The sequence below is a fragment of the Mobula birostris genome, chromosome 11 (genome assembly GCF_030028105.1).
Source record: "Mobula birostris isolate sMobBir1 chromosome 11, sMobBir1.hap1, whole genome shotgun sequence".
Classification (NCBI taxonomy): domain Eukaryota; kingdom Metazoa; phylum Chordata; class Chondrichthyes; order Myliobatiformes; family Myliobatidae; genus Mobula; species Mobula birostris.
In genome coordinates this window covers 95,065,156-95,091,446 of record NC_092380.1, presented here as the reverse complement: position 1 = coordinate 95,091,446, position 26,291 = coordinate 95,065,156, and the positions used below count along the sequence as shown (strand labels likewise).

The window sequence follows — 26,291 nt, the reverse complement described above, 5'->3', positions numbered from 1 at the left end:
AAAATTATATCAACGATATACTCTGAGAAATGCTCTGTATTTCTTTATTGGGACAATGTTCTTATTTTTCTTTGATTACCTCAGGAATATGTCCAACATGTATGGAATGTTTTTCAAAGTCTATTGGAGAATCAACTTTTTGTAAAATGTGAGAAGAGCAAGTTCCACGTCCCCAAAGTTTCTTTCCCTGAATTTGTCATTTCTAATGGGAATCTACAGATGGACCCTGTGAAGACCCAAGCAGTATGGAATTAGCCACAACCTACTTCAGTTAAATGGCTCCAACACTCTTTACAGCTTGCTGATTCCTATTGGCGCTTCATTTGCAACTTCAGTTCTATTGCAGCTTCACTTACCCATCTCAGCAAAAGGTCTGCAGGGCCTTTCTGTTGGTCTCCAGAGGCAGCAACCACTTCCTATGACTTCAAAAACAGATTTACCACTGTATCGGTACTTGTTCCCCCGATCTGAAACTATCTTTTGTAGTGGAGGTTGATGCCTTGATGTTGGAGAAAGAGTTGTGCTCTCTCAATGAACCACCTCTGTCAAGAAGTTACACCCGTGTGCCTTCTTTTCCAAGTGTCTCTCTCCTGCTGAGATCAACTATGACATTGGCAACAGAGAGTTGCTTGCTGTCAAGATGATGCATAAAAAATAGAGAAATTCATTGGAGGGAGCAAAATATCGCTGTTGTTTGGAATGATCATAAAAACTTAGCTTATATCCAAGATGTTATGCAAAGAGGCATAGACGTTGGTCATTGTTTTTCAAAAGGTTTAGTTTTATTATAACTTACGGACTTGGTCCCAAGACTCAGAAACTGGACACTCTCTCAGTTTGATACATCTGAAAAGGAAGAAGTACCAAAGACCATTCTTCCCAGTTCAAGGCTAGTAGCTCTTATTTGATGGGAGATCGAATCTATTATGTGGAAGTCCCAGGAACAATGCAAGGCCAATCCAGGCATTGCCTCCTAGTCGTATCTTTGTCTCTGACGTGGTTTACTCCAAGAAATTGAATTGGGAGCTCCATGGTACTGAACAAGGTCAGGCACCCAAGAGATTTTTTCCGCATTAGAGTTCATTAACAGGCAATTCTGGTGGCCAGGCATAAACAAAGATGTCAAAGGCTATGTTTCGGTGTGCAATGTGTGTGTCCAAAATAAGGAACCTAGATCAACACCCCAAGGTCTCTTACAACCTTTACATTTTTATCATTCTTCTTTGTCTCATATTTCAATAGACTTTATCACTAGAATTTCTCCATCCCAGGAGAATACTGTTTAATGGTTGTGGTGGACCAATTCTTGAAGGCATGCCATTTTGCCCCTCTTCCCAAGCTTCCTATGTCTTTGGAGATGGCCGATTTTATGTTACAAGGTATCTTCTGGATACATGCCTTGCCGGGATATAATTTTGTACCGTGGTCCACAATTCATGTCTAAATTTTGGAAGGCTTTTTGTCAACTCATTTAGGATACTGTTAGCCTATCCTCTGGGTTTCATTTGTGAACCAATGGGCAGACAGAGAGAGTGAACCAGGATTTGGAAAAACCCCTAAGGTGTTTGGTTTCAGGAAACCCAACTACATGGAGTGACCATCTTATTTGGGCAGAGTACGTGCATGATAATCTTTTACACTCCTCCATTGGGATGTCAGTTCAGCTACAGTCTTCCTCTATTCCTAGAACAAGAGTTTGAGGTAGATGTCCTTGCAGGCATTGAGTTGGCTAAGGGGTTCAGGTAAACATGGTCAAAGGCCAGATCAATTTTAATGTGTAACTCCCAACAGCAGCAGCATCAGGCTAAACATCAGAGGTGACCAGGTTCATACTGGGCTAACGGGTTTAGCTTTCTACTTGAGACTTCCTATGCAAGCAGAATCTCAGAAATAGGCTCTTAAGTACATTGGTCCATTTAAGAAAAAACAATCTGATTTTATATCACCTACAATTACCACGATCTCTACGTATTCATCCTACCATTCGTGTTTCCCATCTTAAACCCATACTTTCTAGTCTCTTGGCTCCTGTTTCAAAGTCTCCTCCTCCTCCTTGTTTTAATGATGGTCATCAAGTACACACAGTTCAGTGTGAGATTAGGAAAAACTTCTTCACACAGAGAGTGGTGAATCTGTGGAATTCTCTGCCACAGGAAACAGTTGAGGCCAGTTCATTGGCTATATTTAAGAGGGAGTTAGATATGGCCCTTGTGGCTACGGGGGTCAGAGGGTATGGAGGGAAGGCTGGGGCGGTGTTCTGAGTTGGATGATCAGCCATGATCATAATAAATGGCGGTGCAGGCTCGAGGGACCGAATGGCCTACTCCTGCACCTATTTTCTATGTTTCTATGTTTCTATGTTTCTCGTGGTAAAGTATAGCATTTGTGGACGGGGAGGGTTTATGACCCAGCAGAGTGATGGTGAGTTCCTTCCCATAATGAGGCAGTCATAGATGAGAGCTACAGGGAGGTAGTCACACCTAGGCTGTCGGAAGCAGGTCGTCGGGTGACAGTCAGAGGGGGGAAAGCGAAGGTGAGCAGACAGGTAGTGCAGAGTACCCCTGTAGCCATTTCCCTGAATAATAAGTTTACCATCCTGGATACTGTTGGTGGGGACGACCAACCAGGTGTGAGCCACGGTGGCAGGGCCTCCGGCACTGAGTCTGACCCTGTGGTGCAGAGGGGTGGGACGGAGAAGAGGAGAGCTGTCGTCATTGGAGACTTTATAGTCAGAGGAGCAGACAGGAGATTTTGTGGATGTGAGAAGGACACCCGCATGGTTTGTTGCCTCCCGGGTGCCAGGGTCCGGGATGTTTCTGACCGGGTGCATGACATACTGGTACGAGAGGGAAAGCAACCAGAAGTCGTGATACATGTTGGGAGCAACGACATAGGCAGGAAGGGGGATGAGGTCCTGAAGTGTGAGTTTCGGGAATTAGGCAGAAGGCTGAAGAACAGGACCTCAAGGGTGACGTTCTCAGGATTGCTGCCAGTGCTACGTGACAGAGATGGTAAGAATTGGAGGAGAGGGCAGTTGAATGCATGGCTGAGGAGTTGGTGCAGGGAGCAGGGTTTTAGATTTTTAGATCATTGGGATCTCTTCTGGGGAAGGTGGGACCTGTACAGATTGGATGGGTTGCACCTGAACTCGAGGGGGATCAATATCCTCGCAGGTAGGTTTGCTAGCATGGTTCGGGAGGGTTTAAACTAATTTGCGAGGGGGATGGGGCCCAGAGCGATAGAGCAATGAAAGAAGTGCATGGAGTAAAGCCAGATCTAACATACAGAGAGGCTTTGAGGAAAGAGAAGCAGAATAAATGGTGTAAAGACAGTAAGGTAGAAGGGCTGAAATGTGTGTACCTCAATGCAAGATGATGAACTGAGAGCTTGGATACATACATGAAATTATGATGTAGTGGCCATTACAGAGACTTGGCTGGCACCAGGGCAGGAATGGATTCTCAATATTCCTGGATTTCAGTGCTTTAAAAGGGATAGAGAGGGTGGAAAAAGGGGAGGAGGGGTGGCATTACTGGGTCAGGGATACTATTACAGCTACAGAAAGGGTGGGTAATGTAGCAGGATCCTCTTTTGAGTCAATATGGGTGGAAGTCAGGAACAGGAAGGGAGCAGTTACTCTACTGGGGGTATTCTATAGGCCCCCTGGTAGCAGCAGAGATACAAAGGAGCAGATTGGGAGGCAGGTTTAGGAAAGGTGCAAAAGTAACAGGGTTGTTATCATGGGTGACTTTAACTTCCCTAATATTGATTGGCACCTGATTAGTTCCAAGGGTTTAGATGGGACAGAATTTGTTAAGTGTGTCCAGGATGGATTCCTGTCACAGTAAGTGGACAGGCCGACCAGGGGGAATGCCATACTAGATCTCGTGCAAGGTAATGAACCGGGTCAGGTCACAGATCTCTCAGTGGGAGAGCACCTGGGGGACAGTGACCACCGCTCCCTGGCCTTTATGATTATCATGGAAAAGGATAGAATCAAAGAGGACAGGAAAATTTTTAATTGGGGAAGGGCAAATTATGAGGCTATAAGGCTAGAACTTGCGGGTGTGAATTGGGATGATGTTTTTACAGGGAAATGTACTATGGACACGTGGTCGATGTTTAGAGATCTCTTGCGGGATGTAAGGGATAAGTTTTTCCCGGTGAGGAAGATAAAGAATGGTAGGGTGAAGGAACCATGGGTGACAAGCGAGATGGAAAATCTAGTCAGGTGGAAGAAGACAGCATACATGAGGTTTAGGAAGCAAGGATCAGATGGGTCTATTGAGGAATATAGGGAGGCAAGAAAGGAGCTTAAGAAGTGGCTCAGAAGAGCAAGAAGCGGGCATGAGAAGGCCTTGGTGAGTAGGGTAAAGGAAAACCCCAAGGCATTCTTCAGTTATGTGAAGAAAAAAAGGATGACAGGAGTGAAGGTAGGACCGATTAGAGATAAAGGTGAGAAGATCTGCCTGGAGGCTGTGGAAGTGAGCGAGGTCTTCAATGAATACTTCTCTTTGGTATTCACCAATGAGAGGGAACTTGATGATGGTGAGGACAATATGAGTGAAGTTGATGTTCTGGAGCATGTTGATATTAAGGGAGAGGAGGTGTTGGAGTTTTTAAAATACATTAGGACAGATAAGTCCCCATGGCCTGATGGAATATTCCCCAGGCTGCTCCACGAGGTGAGAGAAGAGATTGCTGAGCCTCTGGCTAGGATCTTTATGTCCTCGTTGTCCACGGGAATGGTACCGGAGGATTGGAGGGAGGCGAGTGTTGTTCCCTTGTTCAAAAAAGGTAGTAGGGATAGTCCGGGTAATTATAGACCAGTGTGCCTTACGTCTGTGGTGGGAAAGCTGTTGGAAAAGATTCTTAGAGATAGGATCTATAGGCATTTAGAGAATCATGGTCTGATCAGGGACAGTCAGCATGGCTTTGTGAAGGGCAGATCATGTCTAACAAGCCTGATAGAGCTCTTTGAGGAGATGACCAGGCATATAGATGAGGGTAGTGCAGTGGATGTGATCTATATGGATTTTAGTAAGGCATTTGACAAGGTTCCACACGGTAGGCTTATTCAGAAAGTTAGAAGGCATGGGATCCAGGGAAGTTTGGCCAGGTGGATTCAGAATTGGCTTGCTTGCAGAAGGCAGAGAGTGGTGGTGGAGGGAGTACATTCAGATTGGAGGATTGTGACTAGTGGTGTCCTACAAGGATCTGTTTTGGGACCTCTACTTTTCGTGATTTTTATTAACGACCTGGACGTGGGGGTAGAAGAGTGGGTTGGCAAGTTTGCAGACGACACAAAGGTTGGTGGTTTTGTAGATAGTGTAGAGGATTGTCAAAGATTGCAGAGAGACATTGATAGGATGCAGAAGTGGGCTGAGAAGTGGCAAATGGACTTCAACCTGGAGAAGTGTGAGGTGGTACACTTTGGAAGGACAAACTCTAAGGCAGAGTACAAAGTAAATGGCAGGATACTTGATAGTGTGGAGGAGCAGAGGGATCTCGGGATACATGTCCACAGATCCCTGAAAGTTGCCTCACAGGTGGATAGGGTAGTTAAGAAAGCTTATGGGGTGTTAGCTTTCATAAGTCGAGGGATAGAGTTTAAGAGTCGCGATGTAATGATGCAGCTCTATAAAACTCAGGTTAGGCCACACTTGGAGTACTGTGTCCAGTTCTGGTCACCTCACTATAGGAAGGATGTGGAAGCATTGGAAAGGGTACAGAGGAGATTTACCAGGATGCTGCCTGGTTTAGAAAATATGCATTATGATCAGAGATTAAGGGAGCTAGGGCTTTACTCTTTGGAGAGAAGGAGGATGAGAGGAGACACGATAGAAGTGTACAAGATAATAAGAGGAATAGATAGAGTGGATAGCTAGCGCCTCTTCCCCAGGGCACCATTGCTCAATACAAGAGGACATGGCTTTAAGGTAAGGGGTGGGAAGTTCAAGGGGAATATTAGAGGAAGGTTTTTTACTCAGAGAGTGGTTGGTGCGTGGAATGCACTGCCTGAGTCAATGGTGGAAGCAGATACACTAGTGAAGTTTAAGAGACTACTAGACAGGTATATGGAGGAATCTAAGGTGGGGGCTTATATGGGAGGCAGGGTTTGAGGGTCGGCACAACATTGTGGGCCGAAGGGCCTGTACTGTGCTGTACTATTCTATGTTCTATAACATTTTGGATCCTCAGTTAAATATGGACTATCATAGCAGTTATAGCCTGTCAGCTGCTGGCCATGGCGGGGGAGGATGGTCCTGTCATGAACTCTTTGGACAAGCAGCAGAGAGCCTCGTGCTCCGACGCACCTGAGCATCATGGATACATTTTACCGAGAACCTTGTTCAGTGACTGGTAGTGTTGTTAAGTTTTTCTTGTGCTTTTTAATATGCTGCTTGTTCTTTGAAAAAGGGTTCCTCGTGCATCCTGTTTTTGATTTATTGAGTTTTGATGTTGATACACATGGGCTTGCCATGCTATATGCATTATTTAATTTCATCACGACTAGCATTCATCGCTGACACCTGAATTTTGGTTCTGAGTGAACTAATGTTATGTGTATTCTAGTCCTCTCAAGAAAGTATGTTCTGGGTCATTTGTTATTCTTTGGTTATACTTTTTGATTAAATCCTCATCGTTACTTTCTACCTTCAAGTCTTGAGTTTACTCCACAGCTGGGTTTGTTTCCTGAAGGTCTCATCACAGAGGGTATGGTCTGACAGCAGGTCGATGGGACTAAGCAGAATAAAAGTTCAGCCTGGACTAGGTGGGCTGAAGGGGCTGTTTCTGTGGCTGTCATGATTTATAACTCTATAAGTCAGAGTTTGAGGAGGGAATGAGAGGAACAAGCAAAATTCCCTTGATGAAAAGAAATTGGTGCTGAAACAGCACTCTCTTTACCTATGTAGGGACAGTCTAGTGACTGTGTGCGAGAAAAGAAATAGCCTTCTGCTTGTGAAAGACTGATGCTCATTTTGCCCTTGGCTTCACCGTGATCTGTATGAAACTGCTTTGGTAATTAATCAACAGTGCAAATCACAGATTAACAATATGATAACTATTAATGGCCAACCATTGCCCAAAAGATGAACACTTGTGATTTTAGAGAATCATTCCCTCGTGTTTAAGTTGCTTTATGAGAATTACATTTATTCTCCAATGTCAGTACATTTTTATCCTTTTTTTCCTCTTTCTTTAATTCAACTTTTTTTATATTCCTGTTTCTTCTTTCTGTAGCTAATTCAACACTGAATTCATCGAGTTAGACTCTCTCTCCTCCCTCATTCCTCAGTTACACTTTCATCTTTTAATCTTATAATGTCTTTTGCCAGGAAAATATGTTGATCATCCTGACTTTACTCAAGGTCCTAGATGACTGATTAATTTAACTGCAGTATTATTAAGTCTCACTTCCACTACCTTAGTAGAGAATATCTAACTTAGACTCCCACAGAATATAAGCTTACAATTTGGAAGGGAAATTAGAATCAGAATTAAGTTTAAAATCACTGCATATGTCATGAAATTTGTTGTTTTGCAGCAGCAGTACATTGCAATATGTAGTAATAAAAACTATAAATTACAATAAGAAATATATAGGTTTCAATAGGTACATTTAATGTCAGAGAAATGTATATATAAGGGGTGATTGATAAATTCATGGCCTAAGGTAGAAGGAGTAAATTTTAGAAAACCTAGCACATTTATTTTTCAACATAGTCCCCTCCTACATGTACACACTTAGTCCAGCAGTCGTGGAACATACGGATCCCTTCTTTGTAGAAGTGGTCCACAGCAGGAATGATTGATAAGTTTGTGGCCTAAGGTAGAAGGAGATGAGTTATACAGCTCTCGTTACATGCACATGCAGTTCAACTCTTTGAGTGAAAATGCGGAAAGTTTGAAGTTAATAACTCATCTCCTTCTACCTTAGGCCACAAACTTATCAATCATCCCTGCTGTGAACCACCTGGAGGTCCAAGACGCCGACTTCTACAAAGGAGGGATACGCATGATCCACGATCACTGGACTAAGTGTGCAAATGTAGGAAAAATAAATGTGCTAGGTTTTCTAAAATTACCTCCTTCTACATTAGGCCACAAACTTATCAATCACTCCTCGTAATATACATCCTGAAATTCTTTTTCTTCGCAAACTATAACATGAAATAAATGGTGCAAAAAGGGAGGAAAGAATAATGAGAGAGTGTCCATGGGACCATTCTCCATTCAGAAATCTGATGGTGGAGGGAAAGAAGCTGTTCCTGAAATGTTGAGTGTGTGTTTTTAGGTCCCTGTACAAATATAAAAAGAAAGAAATAATAATAAAAATGAATAAGCAATAAATATCGAGAAAAATGAGGTGACGAGTTCTTGAAAGCGAATTCATAGGCTGTGGGAACATTTCAGTGATGGGGCAAGTAAAGTTGAGTGAAGTCATCCCCTTTGGTTCAAGAGCCTGATGGTTGAGGGGTAATATCTGTTTCTGAACCTGCTGGTGTGAGTCCTGACACTCCCATACCTTCTCCTTGATTGCAGCAGTGAAAAGAGTGCATAAACTGGGTGGTGGGGGTCCCTGATGATGGATGCTGCTTTCCTGCAACAATGCTTCATGTAGAAGTGCTCAATGGTGGGGAGGGCTTTACCTGTGATACACTAGGCCAGATCCACTACTTTTTATAGGACCTTCTGTTCAAGAGCATTAGTGTTTCCATACCAGACTATGATTTCTGGAAATCGTACCTGAAGCTCGTGTAACTTTCTTGGTCATAAGACCTAAATGCTTCTGATCTGGCCCTCAGCAGATTGCAGATTTCATGGTTCATTCAGGGCCTCTGATTGAGAAAGACTTTAAGTGATTCTATGGGAACACACTTGCCTGCAACTTTTTTAATAAAGTTCGTGCCAACAGTGGTGTATTCATTGTACAAATGCAAGAAAAAAGAAAGAATAATAATAAATAAATAAGCAATAAATATTGAGAAAATGAGATCAAAATGATTCCTTGACCATGGCTCAGTCCGCTGACTCAAAGCAATCCTGTAGCCATTCCATTGCCTCCCATGACCACCTTTTTATTGTCCTAATCTCTGGAGCTTTGCCTGATTTCGGGTAGGAGAAGGACAGCCAAGTGATCCGATTTACTGAAATGCAGTCAGAGTATGGAACAATAGGCATTCCTTATCTTAGTAAAACAGTGGGCTAGTGTGTTATGACCTCTAGTGCTATAGATTATGTGCTGATGGTAATTGGCAGGGTTTTCTTCAAACAAGCCTGGTTGAAATTGCCAACTATGATGTGAAGTGCATCAGGATGGACTGTTTCTTGTTTGGAGATGGCATCATGCAGTATCTCAAGTGCTTGATTATAGTCAGCCACTGGTGGTTTGTAAGCTGCGGTCAAGATTATGGAAGAGAGCATCTTTGGTAAATAGAATGGTCAGCATTTGATCATTTGGTGTTCAAAGCTGAGGAAACATGGGTTTGTCAAACTGCTGCCTCTGAGCACCACTGGGAATTTATCACGAAGCACACACCTCCACCTTTTGTCTTTTCCAAATCAGCAATGTAGTCCATATGGTAAATTGAGAATCCTTCCAGTTTGATCACTGTATCTGGCATGCCTGGAGAAAACCACATCTCACTCAGACATAGAACACAACAATCCCTCATTTCTCTCTGATACAGCAATCTGGCCCTCAGATCCTCAATATTGTTCTCCAATAATTCCACATTTGCTAACAAGATCCTAGGTAGATAGGACATCATTCCTCTGCATTTCAGCCCGGTTTTGAATCATCCTCTTCTCCCTCTCTTCCGGCCATGACAATAAACCTTGGTCCAGTTAAAGGTGCCGTACCTGCTTGCTCCATTGAGTCCTTCAGAAGATTATGAAATCAGTAGATCATTTAGTATATTTTAAAGTACATTGCTTAGAAGGAACTTACAAATAACAGTGGGAGTAATTGAAAAGAGGCATATTTAGAAGTATTGTCCACAGCCCACAGAAAGTCACTGTGGTTCATCGGCATTGCATTTTGAAGGTGTCCTCAATACCAGGGAGGCTAGTGCCCATGATGGAGCTGGCTAAATTTACAACTTTCTGCAGCTTTGTCCAATCCTGTACAGAGGCCCCTCCATAGCAGACAACGATGCAACCAGTTATTATGCTCTCCACAGTACATCTGTAGAAATAATCGAATGTCTTTGGTGACATACCAATTCTCCTGAAATTCTGTTGTGATATTCTCTGTAATTGCAACAATACATTGGAATCTTTCCACTGCCAGTCCCTCAATAAGAATCTGGGTGTGTTCCCCTGACGTCCCCCTCCTGATTCACAATCGATTCCTTGGTTTTACTGACATTATGTGCAAGCCTGTTGCTGTAACACCACTCAAAGCAGCTCATCTATCTCACTGCCGTATGTCTCCTCATCACCATGTGAAATTTTGCCATTTGAGAGGAGCCTCATCACGCAATCATGGGTGTAGAGAGAGTAGAACAGTGGGCTAAACATCCACGCTTAAGGTATGTCAGTGTTAATTGTCAGTGAGGAGATGCTATTTCTGATCCGCACAGACTGTAGTCTCCTGGTGAGGAAGTCAGGGAAACCAATTGCAGAGAGAGGCACAGAGGCCCAGGTTTTGGAGCTTTCTGATTAGAACTGAGTGTGTTGAATGCTGAACTATAGTCAATAAACAACAGCCCGATGTAAATATTACTATTATCCAGGGAAACCAAGGCTGACTGAAGACCTTGTGGGATTGCATTTACTCCAGATTTATTGTGGCAATAGGCAAATTTCAGTGGGTCCAGGTTCTTGCTTAGGCAGGAGCTGGTTATAGCCATGACCAACCTCTCAAAGCACCTCATCACAGTAGATGTAAGTGCCACTGGGTGATAGCTGTTGAGGCAGCTCACCTTGCTCTTCTTGGGCACAGGTAAGATCGTCGCCCTTTTGAAGCAGGTAGGAACTGTCGACAGCAGCAGAGAGAGAGAGATTGAAAATGTCCTTGAACGCTTCCACCAGTTAGTTTTCATAGGTGTGTCTGAAATGACTGAAATTATAACCTTAGAGGTACCAACTTTCGTTAAGTAATATGAACAGCATACATAAGTAATAGTCAAAAAGCCTCCGGCTTTAACAAACCCAATTAAATATTAACCAGAATCTTTATTCCTTATTTCTCAACATATGTAAAATGTTAAAAAAAAGCTTGAACATTCTTTTTCATTAGCACTGGCATTTAAAGAAAGAATGTAGTAATTCAGTTTGAAGTATTAAACCAGTTAGATGTCAAACAGTACGCTTGAACACTCATTGTAATAGGATTCAACAGTAAAGAAACATAAAATAAAACAGCAGAAATGATGAATAATTTAAAGTAAACCCAGGTCCTGTTCCTTGTATTTAGTATTCCATGTTGCTGACATATATATGAAGACAGTTATTCCATAAGACATGGGAGCAGAATTAGGCTAATTATCCCATCAAGTCTGCCCTGCCATTCAATCATGGCTGATTTATTTTCCCCATTAGCCCCATTCTCTGCCTTCTCCCCATAACCTTTGAACCTTACTAATCAGGAACCAATCAAACTCCACTTTGAATATACCCAACATTCATCTGTGATAATGAATTCCACAGATTCACCACCTCCCTTTAGAACAACATCTCTGTTCTAAAGGGGCATTCTTGTCTTCTGAGGCTGTGCCCTTTGCTCCAAGATTCCCCACTTTTGGAAACCTCCTCTCCACATCCACTGTCGAGGCATTATAATATTCAATAGAGTTCGAGATACCACAATTAAAAAAAAAAATCCCCTCCATATCCACTCTTTGCCTTCTGCCAGTCAGCCAATCTTCTATCTATGCCAAGATCTTTCCTATAATATCATGAGCTCCTGTTTTGCTTAGCAGCCTCAGATGTAACCTCTTCTCAAAGGCCTTCTGATAATCCAAATCAACAACATCCACTGACGCTTATTTGCCTATCCCATTGCTTCCTCAAGGAATTCCAGTAGATTTGTCAAGCGAGCTTTTCCACTAAGGAAGCCATGTTGACTTCAGTCTATTTTATCATCAGAATCAGAATCAGAATCCTTTATTATCGCCAAGTATGTGGATACATACAGGGAATTTGATGCCAGTTTCCCTGAACTCTCGCTGTACAGAATCATGTGCCTCCAAGTATTCTGAAAACTCATCCTTAACAGATGGACTTTAACATTTTGTCAAAAACTGAAGGCAGGCTAACTGGCCTATAATTTTCTGTATTTTGCTTTCCTCTCTTCTTAAAGACTGGAGTGACAATTGTGATTTTCCAATATTTCAGAACCATTCCAAAATCTACTGATTCTTGAAACATCACTACTAATGCCTCCACAATCTCATCACCTATCTTTCAGAACTCTGGGGTAACGACAGATAGATACTTTATTGATCCCAAAGGAAATTGCAGTGTCACAGTATAGTTACCTCAAACATCCAATAGGAGGGGTCATCACTTCCCCAGCTATAGGTTGACTCATTATAGAGCCTAATGGCCGAGAGTAAGAATAACCTCATATTGTGCTCTTTGGAGCATGCAATTGTCTTAGTCTTTTACTAAAAGTGCTCCTCTGTTCAGCTAAGGTGGCATACAGAGTGTGAGAAACATTGTCCAGAATTGCCAGGATTTTCCATAGGGTCCTTTGTTCTATCATAGCCTCCAGTGTGTCCAATTTTACTCCTGTAACAGAGCCAGCCTTTCTAATCAGTCTATTGAGCCTGTTGGTATCACCCATAGTGATGTTCTTGCCCCGCCAGAACACCACATAAAGGATTGTACAGGTAAAAACAGACTGCTAGAACAAGTGAAGTAGAGGCCTGCATACTCCAAAGGGGAATCTCCTCAGGAAGTAGAGGCAACTCTAGCCTTTCTTGTACGCAACATCTGTGTTGGTGCTCCACTCAAGTCTGTCATCCAGGTCCTTACCGCATCCACGTCCTCACCATCAATAGTCACAGGGAGCAGCGCAGGCTTAGTCTTTCTAAAGTCCACCACCATCTCCTTTGTCTTACTGATGTTGAGCTGCAGATGATTATACTTGCACCATTTGACAACGTCCTCCACCAAGGTCCTATATTCATCCTCCCATCCTTCCTTTATACACGCAGCTATGGCTGAGTCATCAGAGGATTTCAGCAGATGACATGACTCAGTGTTGCATCTAAAGTCCGAGGTATACAGGGTAAACAGGAAGGGAACCAATACAGTCCCCTGTGGGGCCCCAGTGCTGCTTATAGCCATGTCTGACACACAGCTCGGAAGCTGCACAAAATGTAGCCTGCCAGTCTGGTAGTCCATTATCCAGGGTACAATGAAAGTGCCAACATGCAGTGAACAGAGCTTTTCCCCCAGCAATGAGGGCTGCATAGTATTGAAGGAACTTGAGAAATCAAAAAACATGATCCTCACAGTGCTGCCCTGCTTATCCAACTGGGAGCAGGCTCTGTTAAGCAGGTAGATGACAGCATCGTTGACTCCAATGTGCTCCTCATAGGCAAACTGCAGGGGATCAAGGACTGAGCTTACGAGGAGTCAAAGGTGAACCAAAACCAGCCTCTCTAGGGTCTTCATGATATGTGACATCAGGGCCACCAGATAGTAGTCATTCAAGACTTTTGATTGGCTCTTCTTGGGTACTCGGACTATACATGATGTTTTCCAGACAGTCAGGACGCTTTCCAGGCTGAGACTCTGAAAATGCAATGGAGAACTTCACACAGCTGCTCAACACACTCCTTCAGGGCCTTGGGGTGCACACCAATCAGTCCCGATGCTTTATTGTATCTGATTTTCCCCAGAGCCCTTCTCACCTGCTCGGTAGAGAAGGTGAGTCTGTGATGACTGAGGAGTTGGTGGAGGTTGGGGGCTGGAGGAGGTGAAGATCGGGACAATAACATTTGGTATGTAGAAGTATGGATGGTCGGTGCAGGGCAAAGAGGGCGCGTAGTTAGTCGTAGCCTGTGTCGTTCATCAGCATGTGGAACTGGAGAGGGAGGAGGGAGCAGAAAGAAGGGGAGGCATTGGTACTGAGGGAGCATTGGGTGCTTCAGCACTTGGACTGGTGTGCTGAGAGGGATGTGAACAGGGGGACAATTGTCAAACCTATTGAAGAAACACACATCAAAGTTGCTGGTGAACGCAGAAGGCCAGGCAGCATCTATAGGAAGAGGTACAGTCGACGTTTCAGGCCGAGACCCTTCGTCAGGATTGAAGAATCAGTTTAAGTTATTAACCCATTCATGGCTGCATTCTGAGGCTCTACAGCTAGGCTGATTGAAGCCAGAGATGTTCTTCATGTTTCTCCTCACTTCCCGTGTGCTATTCTGCCCAATCTTGTTCTCCAGCTCTCTCGTGTATTCCTCTTTAGCCACCTTGATCTTCTTTTTAGCTCACTGCACATGTTTAAATTCCTCCCTGCCTCCTGATCTGAAGGCTCTCTTTTTGTGGTTGAGAAGAGCCTTTAGATCACTGGTGACCCATGGTTTGTTGTTAGGGATGCAGTAAGTAGTCCTTGATAGTATTACAGTATCCACACAGAACTTGATGAAACCAGTGACGCAATCAGTAAGTCTGTTAATGTTCTCCCCATATGGTTCACAAAGCACATTCTAGTCAGTAACCTCAAAACAGCTCTTCAAAGCCTTAATGGCCATTGGAGACCATTTCTTTATTATCTTAACATTGGCTAGCTGTTGTTGTACTTTGGGCTTATATAAGGGCATGACATGAACCAGATTGTGATCTGATCTTTCAAGTGGGGGAGAGCTGTGGCACTCTGTGCATCTTCAACATAAATATTTCAGCTGGTCCAGGTGACTTATCTATCGTAGACCATAAGACCATAAGATATAGGAGCAGGATTAGGCTATTTTGCCCATCAAGTTTGCTCTGCTGTCTTCAAACCTTTCCGCTTCCCGAGCACCATCTCCTCAATAATTACTTCGCCCAACAATTATATCTGCCTATGACTTACTTGGAATTTTGTGCTTTCCACAACAAAGTGTGATACAAGATACTTACTCAGTTTGTCAGCCTTTTTTTTTATCTCCGTTGCTCCCTCTCCAGCACCATTTTCCAGTGGTTTGGTGTCTACTCCTGCCTCTCTTTTACTCTTTATATATCTGAAATAGATTAATATCATCTTTAATATTATTGGCTAGCTTACCTTCATATTTAATCTTTTCTCTCCTTCTTGATCTTTTTAGTTGCCTCAATTTTCTAGTTTCCCATTAATTTTTGATATATGTGTTCTCTTTTGCTTTTACTGTCTTTGACATCCCTTGTTAGCCATGGCTGCCTCATCCCATCTTTAGAATGTTTCTTCTTCTTTGGGATAAATTGATCCTGCATACTTTGAATTACCCCTTGAAACTCCAGCTCTTGGTGCTCTACCATCAGCCTGGTGAGAGTCCACTTCCAATAAAATTTGACTATCTCCTCTCTCATGCCACTGTAGCTACTCAGCTGTGAGACTCATAATCCAATTTTAGCTTCTCCCTCTCAGATTGCAAGGTGAATTCTATCATATTATGGTCACTGCTTCCTAAGGACTCCTTTACTTTCAGCTCCTTCATCAAATCTTGTTCAACAGCAAATGTGGAATTTCCTTGTCTCTCATCGGCATTTTGCATATTCCCTGTCTTTGTACCAGTTCCAACCTAAGTTTCTCAATCTATCTGCATATTGAAATCCCCCATTCCCCATTTTACCTGTCATTTCTATCTTCCATCGTAATTTGTAACCTACATCCTGGTTACTATTTGAAGATTTGCATATAATTCCCATCAGGGTTTTTTTTACTCTTGCAGTTTCTTAACTCTATCCAATGGGTTCTGTATCTTCTGATCCAATGTCATTCCTTTCTAAGGATATAATATCCTTTTTTTTTTTTACCAACAGAGTTATTACATTTCCTCTGCACACCAGTCTGTCTTCTCAATGCAATGAGTATCCTTTAATGTTATGCTGTCAGCAGTGATGTTTTTTCAATCACAACTTTGTGATGTTCACAATGTCATACTGTGCCTGCCAATTTATAGCTATGTTATAAGCTCATCCACCGTATTTAGTAAACCTTGTGTTTTCAAATAAAATACATTCAATTTGTATTCGTCACTCGTCTCAATTTTGTCTCCATGTTACTTGAAGATAATTTTTTATGTTCCTTTCTAAATTTTCTCTCTTATACTTCATTCTGGAGACATCAGTAACCTCCCTCGTACTCCCTTTCCCTTCCACTTTATCCGTCTTTTTCCCAGCTGTTGAACCCATCCACCCTGCCAGTTAGTTTAAAGCCCTATCCACAGCCCTAGTTATATGATTTGTCAGGACCTCAGTCCCAGTATGGTTCAGGTGAAGCCCCTCCCATCAGAACAACGTCTCCCTTCCCAATACTGGTGCTAATGCCCTGCAAATTCAAACCCACTTTTCATACACCAATCTTTGAGCCATGCATTTGACTCTCTGACCTTACTAATCCTGTTCCAATTTGCAAGTTAACAATTTTTTTGGTTCTGAATTTTAATTTAGTCCCTGTCTGCTCAAATTCCCTCAGCAGAACCTCCTTCCTTGCTTTTCCTACATTGTTGATATCCACATGGGCCAAGACAACTGAATCTTTCTACTCTTACTCCAAGTTCCTTTTCAGGTCAAATGGGATGTCCAGTAAATGGGCACTAGGCAGGCAATAAAACTTTTGGGACCCTTGATCCTTGTGACAGAAAATTGTGTCTTTCCCCTTTACTATGCATCTTCAATTACAACTGGATTTCTCTTCTCATCCTCCTCTTGAATGGCTTTCCAAACCTCAGTGCCATGGTTAGTTTGCATGGCTTTCCCACAACCCCTACTCCCATCGTCACAGGGAGCAACAACCTCAGACCTGTTGGACTGGCTTAAGGGTTGAGACTCCTCTACACTACTTCCTGACCCTCATTTCCTGCCTCACTCACAGTCACACCCTCTTGTCCCTAACCACAAACCGATTTTGAAGTTGTTAATCTAACAGGCGTGATTACCTCCTGAAACATGTTATTCAGACAACTCTCCTCTATTGTGATGCATCACAATGTTGAAGCTCGGATTCCAGGTCACCAACTTTGAGCCTGAGTTCTTCGAGCAACCATCACCTGTTGCAGATGTGGTCACCAGGAACGACAATGGGATCCACCAGCTCCCTCATCATGGAGCCACAACACATCACCTGTCCCTGCATCCCTGCTTTACTTATTTGGTTGTAATTTGGTGTCTTTTTATTTAACTATTATTAAAATGGAGTACAACTGAGAAACAGTATGTAACTTCTCCTTAAGGTATAATTCACGAGCCTAGTGGGACCTTTCTATCCTGCCCACCATAGTGAATGGTAAAATGCTAAAAATACTTCACTATTTGGAACAATTTCCCTAAACGGGTACCTGATTGGTGAAAACTTCCTATGGTAAAATGCAACCCTTCAATAGCATACATGCCCAATAATATCAGTCATTGAAAGGCTTGTAATTTTTGTGAATGGCACTGAAGAGTATCCAATGAATTCTGCCATATTTTTAATTATACATGATCATAAAATATTATAAAATTTTAAAACAATCAGGAACGTAAAATAATTAAATTAATCTACATATAATTAATGAGTGATTAAGTAAATTTATAATTAATTCAAAATTAATTCCAAAAGAAATGCAAATGACTTGGATTCCCTTCTATCTTTAGCTGCCATTCCTTTCCGTTCAAATGAATGATGCTGTTGAAGCTATGCCAGTTTAAACCTGGCTCAGGTTTAGTACCTAGACTTCCAGCAGGAACACAGAGCAGCCAAAGGAAGTTGGTATTCTGCCACTGGAAACCCTGGTGAACCAGAATTATGAACAAAAGGCCCTGTTTAAGAATGCAGCAGAAAGTTCACCTCCTGTAGCTCTCAAAAATGATTTGAATTTTTACATTGTTTCTCTCACTAAAAGTTGTCGAGCTCCAGAGTAATTAAACATGTTTGACCTCTTGGTTCAGTTTCAAAGCCAAATCTGAATAAATTCTGATACCAATAATATTTACGAATTTTTTGGCTACTGGATTGGAATTTAAATTCATGAGTTTTAAACTATTAAGTCAATCTGAAATAATGTTAAATTAAAATCTAAGTTTTTAATAGACCCAGTAAATGCTCTCGAGTTTTTGCAAGAAGATAAGAGTGAACTTTTAGGTTACTGGCCTTTCATAAGAATAGAAATGGAACTTTTTAGAGTCTCAAGTCACCACTGACTTGAAGCATGGACACTTTCTCTGTTTTTTTCTTCACAAAAAAGTCCCAAACTTTTGAGATTTTTTTCTGATTTCAAGCAATAATATTATTTTGCCCTGGAACCAATATTTTACAAGGAACTTTGCAGAAAATTTAAATGTGGCTAGAATATTTTAAAAGAACATTAAATTCATATGGTGGCATAATAATATTGATTACTCCCATTCTAAGATTCGATTTACTCCCCGTAATTTGCTTAGCCCACTGGCAGATTTTTGCTTGGCTGACTATCCAGGGTAACTTATACATATCTCCAGGAACAGTGAGGTGAGATAGAAGTAATGAGATGAAGATTAGTTTAGTTTGTCACATGTACACTGAAGCATCGAAACATATGGTAAAATGTTTGTGACAATGTCCAGCACAGTCCAAGGATGTGCTGGGAGCAACCTGGAAGGATTGTCATGCTTCCAGAACCAATATATCATGCCCACATCTTACTCAGCCATTCATCTTTGGAATGTGGACCACCTAGAGGAAAGTCATGTGGTCACAAAGAGAACATACAAACTTCTTGCAGACTGTGGCATGGTTTTTAAACACCAGTTGCTGGCACTGTAAAAAGGTATGCTACCATGCTGCCCAACATCAAGAGCTGGGATTGGTGTTTATGGAGTGTAGGGCTTTGATAATCCAGCTGAAATTCAAGCATGGAAGAATACATCAGGTTCAATCTAAGCATTTAATATCAACTAATATTTAGTCAAAAGTAACAAGATTCATATCAGAAAATACTTAGTTAAAATAAATGAAACTGAGTCACGTGATAAAGAGACTGAAATATCTTTGTATTCAAACATTTATTCCAGTAGGAACACATTCATATAATTCCAAAACCTACAATAATATAATTAACACTGATGGTATAATGCTTTGTAAATACTTGACATGTTTGTATTTTGCATTATAGCTAATCACTATCCATATTTCTGGAAGCAGGTATAATTTGTCTAATTGTATCTTTGCAGCATTAAAACAGGGGAATTCAAACTGATAGAATAGATGTTTTCTTATTTAGTATCATTGTAGAAAATTGAATTGTTCTCTGTACAGCATTTATTAATGTTCTTTAATTATCGAAATTATATTGCATTTCTAAAATATATATGAATCTTTTCTTACTGCACTATTTATTCCCTTGCAAACTGCCCAACAGTCTTTGAAAACTGAAGAAGCAGCTGCCAAAAATGACGTGCAAAAACTTCTGGACATAAGCCAGAAGCAGAAGTGAGTGATTTACCTTTCATTATTGTGTATGAAAAGAGCCTGTGGTAAGTGTGTAGAATATATTGGTAATATTATTCATAATTATAGTTTTACATATGTTCCCAGATTTAAATAACCAACCTGTCTTTATTCCTACTGCAACTCTTCTGGTTACCGAGCATCTAACCCTGTCAGACTAAATCTTACGCCGGTGAACTTAGTTTTGAGGGAAGAATTCTGAAATAGGATTTATAACATGATACTATAGTCTCATACTGAATTCCTAACTGATTATATTTTCTCTCCTACACTTATGCTTTCAATATATAGCAGAGCGCATCAATGCAGTAAATAGAAACATAGAAAATAGGTGCAGGAGTAGGCCATTCGGCCCTTCGAGCCTGCACCGCCATTTATTATGATCATGGCTGATTATCCAACTCAGAACCCCGCCCTAGCCTTCCCTCCATACCCCCTGACCCCCATAGCCACAAGGGCCATATCTAACTCCCTCTTAAATATAGCCAATGAACTGGCCTCAACTGCTTCCTGTGGCAGAGAATTCCACAGATTCACCACTCTCTGTGTGAAGAAGTTTTTCCTAATCTCGGTCCTAAAAGGCTTCCCCTCTATCCTCAAACTGTGGCCCCTCGTTCTGCACTTCCCCAACATCGGGAACAATCTTCCTACATCTAGCCTGTCCAATCCCTTTAGGATCTTATACGTTTCAATCAGATCCCCCCTCAATCTTCTAAATTCCAATGAGTACAAGCCCAGTTCATCCAGTCTTTCTTCATATGAAAGTCCTGCCATCCCAGGAATCAATCTGGTGAACCTTCTTTGTACTCCCTCTATGGCAAGGATGTCTTTCCTCAGATTAGGGGACCAAAACTGCACACAATACTCCAGGTGTGGTCTCACCAAGGCCTTGTACAACTGCAGTAGTACCTCCCTGCTCCTGTACTCAAATCCTCTCGCTATAAATGCCAGCATACCATTCGCCTTTTTCACCGCCTGCTGTACCTGCATGCCCACTTTCAATGACTGGTGTATAATGACACCCAGGTCTCGTTGCACCTCCCCTTTTCCTAATCGGCCACCATTCAGATAATAATCTGTTTTCCTATTTTTGTCACCAAAGTGGATAACTTCACATTTATCCACGTTAAATTGCATCTGCCATGAATTTGCCCACTCACCCAACCTATCCAAGTCACCCTGCATCCTCTTAGCATCCTCCTCACAGCTAACACTGCCCCCCCAGCTTCGTGTCATCCGCAAACTTGGAGATGCTGCATTTAATTCCCTCATCCAAGTCATTAATATATATTGTAAACAACTGGGGTCCCAGCACTGAGCCTTGCGGTTCCCCACTAGTCACCGCCTGCCATTCTGAAAAGGTCCCATTTATTCCCACTCTTTGCTTCCTGTCTGCTAACCAACTCTCCACCCACACCAATACCTTACCCCCAATACCGTGTGCTTTAAGTTTGCACACTAATCTCCTGTGTGGGACCTTGTCAAAAGCCTTCTGAAAATCCAAATATACCACATCCACAGGTTCTCTCCTATCCACTCTACTAGTTACATTCTCAAAAAATTCTGTGAGATTCGTCAGACATGATTTTCCTTTCACAAATCCATGCTGACTTTGTCCGATCATTTCACCGCGTTCCAAGTGTGCTGTTATCACATCCTTGATAACTGACTCCAGCAGTTTCCCCACCACCGACGTTAGGCTAACTGGTCTATAGTTCCCCGGTTTCTCTCTCCCTCCTTTTTTAAAAAGTGGAGTTACATTAGCCACCCTCCAATCCTCAGGAACTAGTCTAGAATCTAACGAGTTTTGAAAAATTATCACTAATGCATCCACTGTTTCTTGGGCTACTTCCTTAAGCACTCTGGGATGCAGACCAGCTGGCCCTGGGGATTTATCTGCCTTCAATCCCTTCAATTTACCTAACACCACTTCCCTACTAACATGTATTTCGCTCAGTTCCTCCATCTCACTGGACCCTCTGTCCCCTATTATTTCTGGAAGATTATTTATGTCCTCCTTACTGAAGACAGAACCAAAGTAATTATTCAATTGATCTGCCATGTCCTTGCTCCCCATAATCAATTCACCTGTTTCTGTCTGCAGGGGACCTACATTTGTCTTTACCAGTCTTTTCCTTTTTACATATCTATAAAAGCTTTTACAGGCAGTTTTTATGTTCCCTGCCAGTTTTCTCTCATAATCTTTTTTCCCCTTCCTAATTAAGCCCTTTGTCCTCCTCTGCTGAACTCTGAATTTCTCCCAGTCCTCAGGTGAGCCACTTTCTCTGGCTAATTTGTATGCTTCTTCTTTGGAATTGATACTATCCCTAATTTCTCTTGTCAGCCACGGGTGCACTACCTTCCTTGATTTATTCTTTTGCCAAACTGGGATGAACAATTGTTGTAGTTCATCCATGCAACCTTTAAATGCTTGCCATTGCATATCCACCGTCAATCCTTTAAGTGTCATTTGCCAGTCTATCTTAGCTAATTCACGTCTCATACCTTCAAAGTTGCCCCTCTTTAAGTTCAGAACCTTTGTTTCTGAATTAACTATGTCACTCTCCATCTTAATGAAGAATTCCACCATATTATGGTCACTCTTACCCAAGGGGCCTCTCACGACAAAATTGCTAATTAACCCTTCCTCATTGCTCAAAACCCAGTCCAGAATAGCCTGCTCTCTAGTTGGTTCCTCGACATTTTGGTTCAAAAAACCATCCCGCATACATTCCAAGAAATCCTCTTCCTCAGCATCTTTACCAATTTGGTTCACCCAATCCACATGTAGATTGAAGTCACCCATTATAACTGCTGTTCCTTTATTGCACACATTTCTAATTTCCTGTTTAATATTAATATTAATGGGATATTAATAAATGTATGGGATTGCATTGGTGTCCCTATTTTCTTTATTTCTTCTGTAAGTGATGTGCATATTTTAGAGAGTGATAGCACACATTAAAAACTAATAAAATTCAGATCTTAAATACTTCAACGAAAGCAGACAAATTTTTCTTCGTGCCACTTAGAGTCAAGCCATTGACATTTTGGCCATCGACGCTCAATTGCATAGAACAATGAAAAATATCAATGATGAAATAATGGGTGGCATAAAGACAAATCTGTCTGATTTTGTTGGGACTGTTGGTTGAGCTCTGAATTTAATTAGTTTATAATGTCTGCAATTATTCTGTAAAATCCATATATTTTTCAGTCAAGGAATAAACAATATCATTTGAGCCTTCTGAAAACAAAAAAAAAGTCATTAAAAGATGGAAAACACAAGAGATTCTGCAGACGCTGGAAATCCAGAGTAACACACACACAAAGCTGCTCAGCAGCTCGGGGAGAATCTATGGAAAGGAATAAAGAGTTGATGTTTCCGTTCGAGACCCTTCTTCAGGACTGGAATGGTTGGGGGGAGAAGTCAGAAAGTAGGGGAAAGGGAAAGCGTACCAGTTGGAAGATGATAGATAAAGCCAGGTGAGGGGGTGGGGGGTAAGTGGGTGAGGGTGGGGATGAAGTAAGAGGCTGGGAGGGGAATAGGTGCAAAAGGTAAAGGGATTAAGAAGAAGGAATTTGATAGGAGAGGACAGTGGATCATAAGACCATAAGACCATAAGACAAAGGAGCAGAAGTAGGCCATTCGGCCCATCAAGTCTGCTCCACCATCTTATCATGAGCTGATCCATTCTCCTATTTAGTCCCACTCCCCCGCCTTCTTACCATAACCTTTGATGCCCTGGCTACTCAGATACCTATCAATCTCTGCCTTAAATACACCCAATGACTTGGCCTCCACTGCTGCCCGTGGCAACAAATTCTATAGATTCACCACCCTCTGACTAAAAAAATTTCTTCGCATTTCTGTTCTGAAAGGGCGCCCTTCAATCCTTAAATCATGCCCTCTCGTACTAGACTCCCCCATCATGGGAAACAACTTTGCCACATCCACTCTGTCCATGCCTTTTAACATTCGAAATGTTTCTATGAGGTCTCCCCCCATTCTTCTAAACTCCAAGTAATACAGTCCAAGAGCGGACAAACGTTCCTCATATGTTAACCCTCTCATTCCTGAAATCATTCTAGTGAATCTTCTCTGTATCCTCTCCAATGTCAGCACATACTTTCTTAAATGAGGAGACCAAAACTGCCCATAGTACTCCAAGTGAGGTCTCACCAGCGCCTTATAGAGCCTCAACATCACATCCCCGCCCCTATACTCTATTCCTCTAGAAACGAATGCCAACATTGCATTCGCCTTCTTCACTACTGACTCAACCTGGAGGTTAACTTTAAGGGTATCCTGTACGAGGACTCCCAAGTCCCGTTGCATCTCAGAACTTTGAATTCTTTCCCCATTTAAATAATAGTCTGCCTGTTTATTTTTTCTGCCAAAGTGCATAACCATACACTTTCCAACATTGTACTTCATTTGCCACTTCTCTGCCCGTTCTTCCAATCTATCCAAGTCTCTCTGCAGACTCTCCATTTCCTCAGCACTACCGGCCCCTCCACCTATCTTCGTATCGTCAGCAAACTTAGCCACAAAGCCATCTATTCCATAATCCAAATCGTTGATGTACAATGTAAAAAGAAGCGGCCCCAACACTGATCCCTGTGGAATACCACTGGTAACCGGCAGCCAACCAGAATAGGATCCCTTTATTCCCACTCTCTGTTTCCTGCCAATCAGCCAATGCTCTATCCACGTATGTAACTTCCTGTAATTCCATGGGCTCTTATCTTGTTAAGTAGCCTCATGTGTGGCACCTTGTCAAAGGCCTTCTGAAAATCCAAATATACAACATCCACTGCATCTCCCTTGTCTAGCCTACTGGTAATTTCCTCAAAAAATTGTAATAGGTTTGTCAGGCAGTATTTTCCTTTAAGGAATCCATGCTGAGTTCTGCCTATCTTGTCATATGCCTCCAGGTACTCTGTAACCTCATCCTTGACAATCGACTCCAACAACTTCCCAACCACTTATGTCAAGCTAACAGGTCTATAATTTCTTTTTGCTTCCTTGCCCCCTTCTTAAATAGCTGAGTGACATTTGGGTGAAAGGGAAAAAAGGGGGCATCAGAGAGAGGCAATAAGTAAGTGAGGAGAAGAGAAGTGGTAAGAGGAGAGCCAGAATGGGGAATGGAAAAAGGAGCAAAGGGGGTGCGAGAAATTACCAGATGTTAAAGAAATTGATGTTCATGCCATCAGATTTGGGCTACCCAGACGGAATATGAGGTGTTGCTCCTCCAATCTGAAAGTTGGGTTTAGAAGATGGATTAGATCTTGCATATATTTATAGCTTCTATATCAATAGCCAAACAATTAAGTCTAAATCATATAACTATCATGTTTCCAATCTATTAACTCATGCTGGAAAGATTTTCATTCTGTTATTGCAACTTTGTCAGTAATATGTTTTCTATGTACAGTATAAATATGGTTTCTAATGGAAATTTATTCTTAGAGAAATCATTGTTATATATTCAAATAATCTTAACACTCATGATTTATTAGTGTGATAGAATGGTGGGGATAATATTCTCAAGATAGGTAATCAGAACACAGCACTTATTTCCTCATTTTCTATTAATCTCATATAGACCACACACAATAACTAATGAAAACCCTTGCACAAGTACCAATCGGAGGAAGGAATAGAGCTGACCATTAGTTGTCCAAGTAAATTCAAATACCAGGGTCTGAATGGGGGAAGACTGAAATGCTAACTAGAGTGGAATTAGAGTTCCAACTACATAACTCTTTGAGCTATGAAAGTAAACATAGGATCCTTAGGGAATCAGAAAACAGGAAGCTAATGGATCCTTCAATAAAAAGCCTAGAGATAGCTTACTCTTAGAAATGACTTGCTGGAGTCAATAGGAACTTATTCAGAGAAACATCATGGGAGATTGGAATATTGAGACAGCGAGTGCAGCCATCGGAGGGCTCTGCACAAGTGATCTCTCTCTCTCTCTCTCTTTCTCCCGGTTCCTGAGTTGGGTGAGCCCAAATAAGCTTTGTTTCAGACTGTCACAACGAAACAGCACTCAGTTCATCTCTCCCCTCACTTCTCTCTCTCTTGTTCATGAGGGGGAGAGTCTTTGGCACATCGAGCTGTTGGGTGAGCAATGATTTTTCTTGGACTGCAGATGATGGTCTCTTTGGGGACCATGCTATTGCTTGCTTGGTGGGCGGTGGGCCCTGATGCTTCCTGCTGGAACGGGGGGAAGGGTTGATGCTTTGCTGCTGCTTGTGCGTGGGAGGGAGTCAGGAGGGGGTGGTTTGGGGTCCTAATGATTTTCTGTCATTCATTCTTTGAGGCTTTTCTTCTGTTTTGTGGATGTCTGTGAAGAGTAAAAATTTTAGTTTGTATACTGTATACGTTATCTGATTATTAAATGGAACCATTGAACCATTCAATGAACGGCAGTGCTCTGTTTAATGAGAGAGAAATGAAGTTTGAGGAAGTTAAGGTTCTTGTCAGTGCATAATATACAGTAAATCTAGACTCAAACGTTTACCTGATTCCAGAGTAAAGTGGAGTGATATTCTCTGAATGCAGTATTCCCAGTCGGAAGCATGTGATCTTTATGTTGAAAGACTTACATGAATTATTTCTAAATATAAACAGAAATGCTCAACACATAGACAGCAACAGAGGAGAGAGAAATTAAGT

The 26,291-nt window shown here is 41.9% G+C and overlaps 1 protein-coding gene across 5 annotated transcripts in view; it reads left to right on the top strand.

Annotated features, from left to right (window-relative positions):
* The window catches only part of LOC140205260 (leucine zipper protein 2-like), a 562,336-nt gene that overhangs the window by 357,745 nt on the left and 178,300 nt on the right, over nucleotides 1-26,291 (top strand). For 3 of the 5 annotated variants that reach the window (XM_072272727.1, XM_072272726.1, XM_072272724.1), the window contains 2 exons: nucleotides 7,943-8,053; nucleotides 19,518-19,588. In XM_072272727.1, the coding sequence (XP_072128828.1) occupies nucleotides 7,943-8,053; nucleotides 19,518-19,588 (182 nt within the window). The remainder of the gene's footprint in view (nucleotides 1-7,942; nucleotides 8,054-19,517; nucleotides 19,589-26,291) is intronic. The other 2 variants (XM_072272728.1, XM_072272725.1) reach the window with 1 other exon arrangement.